This window comes from Cheilinus undulatus, linkage group 22, assembly GCF_018320785.1.
Source record: "Cheilinus undulatus linkage group 22, ASM1832078v1, whole genome shotgun sequence".
Taxonomy (NCBI): Eukaryota; Metazoa; Chordata; class Actinopteri; order Labriformes; family Labridae; genus Cheilinus; species Cheilinus undulatus.
The window spans coordinates 33,199,821-33,206,831 of NC_054886.1; the positions used below are offsets into that span (position 1 = coordinate 33,199,821).

A 7,011-nucleotide genomic window follows, 5' to 3' on the forward strand; every position below is an offset into this window, starting at 1 on the left:
GTCAGAGCTACGCTGAGAGGAAAGGAGAGAAGGTAAATCTGAAGGGAACCAGACGATCTTCACCTTCACCATGAAGCTGCTGGCTGTCTCTGCTCTGGTCTGCGCCCTGATGGCTCTGAGTAGAGCTGATGGTGAGTTTAGCTGATGTTCAATGGTTCAGTTATATTCTGGTGATGCTGGTCGATAACGGCTGTGTTAAACTTTCCAGCTGCTGCAGAGCCAGAACCCCAGGAAGTAAAAGCAGGTCAGTGATTAAACTCTCATGATATGTGCTATAAGTTTATTTATTAAATACTGTATGGTCTTCTTCTCCATGGAAGGTTCCCTTTCTTCTGGCTACTGCTGTTCATCTTGTAGCCAGGGATCTCTAGGGTGACTGAGGTCGCTGCATGTATTAGCCGACTGGTCTCAGTGATGGTCTTGGTAGGGATAGTTAGCAGTGGTGTGTTCACATCATCCAGTAGAGCAGGGGTCATCAAGTACCTTTGCACAAGGGCCAGATTTAGTCTCGACAGAAACTTGGGGGGCCAGACTTTCAACTACACAAAAATTAGATAAAACATTTTGGTCTGGTTGACATACTATTGTTGTAGTACTTGTATTTTCTTTCAAATGCAGGACGTTTTTAGTCATTACCAGTGAGATCTATCCCTATCAACTATAATACAGCAGGCCACAAAGAGACAGGCCTGACAACAGAACTGGCTGGGCCCCTGAAAATCCCTGGGAATGGGCCCTCTATAATTGTGATTTAGTACTAGTATTTACTTATTTTAATCCCTTTTTGCATCTTTAACCTAATTTTTGCCATTTCTTAACCCCTTTTGAACCACTTTTCCTGCATGTTTTATCCCCTTTGTGCCACTCCTATCCATTTTGCCATTTTTCTTCTATTTGTGTTAGCTTTTAACCTCTTTTCATTACATTTTTTCAACAATAGTTGCAACTTTGACCAATTTTTTGCCACTTTTCACTAGGGGTGAGTATTGGCAAGAACCTCACAATAAGATACGCATCACATTACTTGGGTCACGATACGATAGTATCACGATATATCAGGATGTCATAATATTGTGATATATTGCAATATCTACACAGTTAACTAAGAAAAGTATAGAGATGATGTATATGTAAATCACACGTTGGTGGTGTTTCCGCTATATTTCACAGCAGCAAGACAGAGCTTGCAAACGGCATTTCCTTTCTGTGACTCACTGTTTGTGCTCCCCGTTTTAATTTTGAAGCCAAAATGCTTCCAAACGTCTGCTTTGACTTGTGCAGGTGTTGTTATTTTGTCAGCCATGTTTGCTCCTTTCACCTATGCACTCTGACTGCTTCTACAGGAAATGCCGCAGCGACATACAGCAGAGTAGCTCTTTGGTGCCATCTACCGCAGTGTAGGTACAGAAGCCGTATTTTACTAACAACTTGGCTGAAATATGAATTTTTATTTTTTTACAAAAAATCGATATTAAGAGTTGAAGTATCGATATTGTATCGGATGTCAAAGTATCGATATATATTGCCGCATTGATATTTTTTCACAGCTCTACTTTTCACCCATTTTTGCTACTCTTCAACCCCTTTTTGCAACTTTCCTGCCTATAATTTCCCTTGTGTGCCAATCTTGAACACCTTTTCACTAATGTTCCAGGCTATTTTTGCTGTATTTTTGCCACTTTAACCCATTTCGATACTTTTTGCCCCTTTTTGCTTCCTTAACCAATTTTTTTTTGCCATTCTTTAACCCATTTCGTTATTTTTTTAAACTATTTTTTTCATTTGTAACCAATTCATGATGCTTTTTGCCCTTTTTCCCTCTTTAACCAATTTTTCCCACATTTTAACGTCTTTTCACCACTTTATCTGGTCATTTTTGCAGCACTTCTGCCAGCCTTAACCCTATTTTTAAATATCTACTAATTATTATTATTACTATTATTTTTTAAAGATTTATTTTTGGGCTTTTTCATGCCTTTATTTGACAGAGGAAGGACAGTGGATAGAGTCAGAAACAGGGAAGAGAGTGGGGAGAGACATGCAGTAAAGGGCCACAGACTGGATTTGAACCCAGGCTGCCCGCATACATGGGTAGCGCTTTAGACCACTGGACCATCCGCGCTCCCAAATATCTACTAATTATGACAGTAAAATTTCTGTATAACAGATCAAATGTTAAGTCATTCTCACACTATTTCAACATTTAACAGCAGCAGACATTCAAAGCCAAAGCATACTACTAAAACCTGAGAATTTTCTTTCCCTCCTTTTTTTAAAATTTGATGATCTTTCGGGGGCCGAGCAGGAAGCTTTGATGGGCCTGATATAGCCCCTGGGCCACCAGCTGATGATCAGTGGAGTAGAGTTTTTATATCACTAAGCATAGTGGAATGTCAAAAATTAGCAACATACACACACACAAACACACACATATATATTTACTACTAAATATACTATATATCAGCGCTGAACTGGGAGGAAAATTCAGCCCTGGCATTTTTGCTCAAACCAGCCCCTAACAACAGGCTGGTCACCGTCGCGCTCAAGTTGCGTTTTCTCTTTTTTTTTTTTTTTTTTGCTGTTGTGGTGTTTTTCCTCTATTTACCTTAGTCCCCTCCCCCCGTTCTTTTTGGTTTTTTCTCTTTTTTTTTAACCTTAATATGTAAAAAAAAGTGTATAAATATGGCAGGATGGAAGAAATGATTGATGAAACTTAACAATATGTATTTAAAACCTGCAATAAAGTTAAAAAAAAAAAAAAAGTTGCGTTTTCTACAAACATTTTGATTTTCGAGCCTGAGCAAAGTGGAGAGGAAGGGGTGTAAACGGACATTTAGGAGACGTGATTGGGCCAGTAAACTGTCATTATAAAGCAAACAGCCAATGTGCCTCAGCCGGTGCTCCAAGGGGCTGGTGCTTAGCAAAAATCTCTAAATAAATAAGTCATACCGCGCCCACAGGGCATCAGCCCAGTGGGAAAATTCCCGGTATGCCAGACTGCCAGTCCACGCCTGCTTTATACAGTACACTACTCTATATGCTACTATGAATATTAAGAATAACAATGAGAGTGCATCAATTCAGTGTCTTGCTAACCTTTCAAATACCCAGTACTTTTCTTTTTGATACATTTTGATCAGAACTGAAGTTGATAAAATAAGAATTCATAAAAAAATAGAAATAAAAAAATACTTTTAAATCATTTCAGATGGCCTTTTTCAGGAAAGTCATTTTTATCCTAAAGGGCTTCTTGGAATAAAACACTTGACTAATACCAGAGGCAACATTAATGTAATATTAACAGTGTTTCAGTCATATTTAATGTGATGTCAGTGATTTGGTCTCTAACTGCAGTGTTAAACTTTCCAGCTGCTGTGGAGCCAGAACCCCAAGCAAAGAAAGGTCCGTTCTTCAACGACTGAATCTTCCTTTCTTTAATTTTGCTGTGAAATTCCCAACTCGCACTTTGATGAACATTTCCATGTTTCCACGTTTAGAAGATGCCAGTGTCGCCAAGAGGACATGCCTCTGGCATCGGATTGGTCATCGCTATTTCTACTATGTCTACAACCTTCTGACCTGGCAACAAGCTGAGGTACAGGGAGATTTTTGTTAAGAGGTGTTGGTGTCTTATAATCAGGTATCTCTCTTTTCTCTTTATGTGCTATGTTTTATTTATCCTGGCATTTTTCTTCTCCAAAGGCATACTGCCACAGCCTGGGTGGACACCTGGCATCTGTGCACTCATTGTGGGAGTTTCATCTAGTTCAAGCCTTCGTGAGAAAGCAGACACATGGAAATCCAGAAGTTTGGCTTGGAGGCAATGACATACATCAGGTAAATCCCTAAAGCAAAGTCTTTAGAGGACATCAGGAGGTTTATGTGTGACAGTCTGCAGTTTGCTGGGCAAAGCATGGCATTAGATAAGAGCAAGACTTCTTACTGTTGCAATGCATGCACTCTATGGATTTTTACTGTCCTTTGAAAGAAGCACTCTCAAAACAACTCAGGACATTCTGCTGCTAAAGTCTCTGTCTCCATTTTTTTCTAAAAAGATATAAATCCATGAGTAACAGCCTCATAGAGTGATAAATTAGATTGATTTCACCAGAAAAAACCTCATTGATGACTTTGTCCTGGATGTAGGACATTTTTTGTTCTGATGTAGCTTGAAGAGATCTACAAAAAGGTCTCTTGGGTCACTCCCCATCTCTAACAGGAAATGAGCCATTTGAAAAAGTCTCCGACAACTGGGGCCCACTCCAGGGACCGCACTTGATCTTTGGGATTACATTTTGTTGACTTGTACTTTGGTTTGCAGCTAGAGGAGACCTTGATGATGAAAAATTATGACCAAATCCTGGTCACCAAGAAGAACCTTATCATTAAAAAATCTAAAACCCAGTGTGTCTTCCTCCAATACCTTTAACCTACTGTTTAAAAGATCAGCGCCCACAAATCCACATTTCTTATAACAGATTCCTCTTGCAGGAGCAGAAAATCTGATGCTCTTTCAACTCATTACCAGGTGGACTTTGGGCAAAGAAAACCTTTCACATAGATAAATAAGAACTGAGTTACCTGTTGGCAGCATTCACGTTCTTCATGTTTAACTTTGTTTTATTAATCAATCTATTTTTATTTTTATTTTTTGATTCATGTGCATTGAACCATCATTCAGGGACCTTTTCAACTCCAACAGAGAAAAAGTTAGTAGCTGTTCTGTTTAGTCTTCAGCATCATCTTTTCTGTTTTCTAGGAGGGCGTTTGGCGCTGGACTGATGGTTCCTGTTTCAACTTCCACCAGTGGTGCTGTGGAGACCCAAACAATTCCAACAACCAGGACTGTCTGCAAATGAATTACAGCGGTAAATACTATATACATGCACATAAGGGACAGAGGGGCATTTCTGTCATACATGCTTTTATTATCATTTGTAGTACATTTTATCCAGAGTGAACTTCTGTCTGTTTAAAGCCTGCCTCCCAGTGTCATGCTGTCATCTCACTGTTCAACACGCTAACAATGCACGTGTAATGGCACAGAATGTTTACCTTCTGCTGTCACGGCGATACGTGCCAACGTGACTACAGGAAGAGAGAAGGACAAACAGAGTAGATACTTCAAGGAGCTTCCTTTTTTCTGTCTCTCTTTTTGAAGCCACGGGAGAGAGAGGACATTTAGGATTTTTCTTTCAGTAACGGATTACTTTTGTGAAAATGTAACTAATAACGGGATTACTTGAATTGTAAAACTAACGCATTACGTTACGTTCGGATGGCAAAATTGGGCAAAAAGTGGCAAAGCAAAGTCAAAAATGGGCAAAAACTGGTAAAAAAAAAAAAAAGTGGACAAAAAATGAGTTGTAATTTGCAAAATAATTCCAAAAATGGGTTACAAGTGGCCTAAAAGGATTAAATGTAAAAAGGTGGAAAAAAAACCAAAAATGGGTTAAAAGTAATACAAAAGGGCAAAAGTGGGCAAAAAGGTGGCAAAATAGATCACAAGGTGCAGAAAAGCTACAAAAAAGGGTTAAAGTATCTTAAAGGTGGTAAAAGAGGTTAAAAGTGAGTGCAAAAATGGCCTAACAATAGCAAAATAGGGCCAAAAGTGGTAAAAAAGCAGCAAAAATTGGTTAAATGTGGCAAAAAGTTCCCAAAAAGTGGCAAAAATGTGTCAAAAGTAGTAATAAGAAGTGGCAAAAATGCTTTAAAAAGGCAGCAAAATGGTTTATGTTGTCAAAAGAAGTGGCAAAAATGGGTAGAACAGTTGGTTAATTTGGGTAGAAATGGCATGAATAAATGATTTCAACCCAATAATAGTTTGCCATGCTTTTCAAATGCACCAAATGCACTGATATCAGCAATAAATTCCAGCTGTGGAGGTCCTATTCTCTGGGGTTTTTCAGGGGTCCAGATCTGTGGGCAGGCCTGGTTACTGTACTTACCATAAAGCTGTAGTAATAATGTACGGCACAAATTCCCACAGCACACCTAGACTTGCCTTAAGGCACACTGGTGTGCCTTGCCACACCATTTGAGAACCACTGCTCTGAAGGATTGCTTTGTTACGTTACCTCCAACACTGATAATCAGTCCTAAATATTGAACATGTTTAATATTCATGATCTCTTTGCCAGGACAAGAATCATGTTGGTCATGTTTTGTGCAGACATATTTTTAAGGAAAATGCTCAACGACTATCTCCTGTCTTGTGCTTGAAATTTGCAGTTCACAAATGCTGGGACGATATACAGTGTAATGTCTTCCGTCCTTCCGTCTGTGCCAGATTATGGTAATCCCAGCTGAAGAACCTGTTAGAGCACCAACACTGGTGGATGTGTGTTTATCCATCACTGGTTGTGCCATCATGTTCATCTGGACCCTGAGCGCTTCTTAAATCTCTCTATTTCCTTTCTAACACCGTAACGCTACACAAGGAACGAAGCGACAAGTGAACCAGCAGGAGCTGGATGGTCTCTGAGGCCTTGTGCCTGTAAGATCAGACTGAAAGTGAAGGATGCTTCATGCAGAATGTACTCTCTAGATCAGGGGTGTCAAACTCAACCACAGCAGGGGCCGGATTCTGGATTCAGGACTAACCTGAGGGCCTAACAGGGTCACCGTTGTAACCATAAACTGTCAACCTTGTTTCATCAGTAATAAAATATAGAAAAGAAAAAAAACTTAGCACTGATGATAAACGATTTTGACATTTAAAAAGTCGAAAAGATGTGTTTAAAGGCTCACATCTGAGAAAAGTACATTTATTAGTTCAAAAAGATCAAAACATGAAATTCAAATTGAAAAATAATGTTTTTTTTATGGCAAATATATTAAAAAGAAAGCCAAAATCATGAGTTTAAAAGGTCAAAATGGGAAATAAAATTTGTAATCATGAAATTAAAAGTCAAAATCTGATTCAAAATTTTAAATTGTGAGTCTAAAAGGTCAAATTACAGATTATGAAGTCCAAGTTTGGAGTTGAAAATCTGAGATAAAACACAATTT

At 38.8% G+C, this 7,011-nt stretch overlaps 1 protein-coding gene across 1 annotated transcript; it reads left to right on the forward strand.

Moving 5' to 3' along the window:
- LOC121505055 (type-2 ice-structuring protein-like) lies at positions 1–6,607 on the forward strand. Its single transcript, XM_041780181.1, has 7 exons — positions 1–131; positions 209–244; positions 3,370–3,402; positions 3,498–3,595; positions 3,703–3,837; positions 4,760–4,868; positions 6,232–6,607. The coding sequence occupies exons 1-7, from the start codon at positions 71–73 to the stop codon at positions 6,297–6,299; spliced, it is 540 nt and encodes a 179-aa protein (XP_041636115.1). The 5' UTR covers positions 1–70; the 3' UTR covers positions 6,300–6,607.
- The last annotated feature ends 404 nt before the right edge of the window (positions 6,608–7,011 follow it).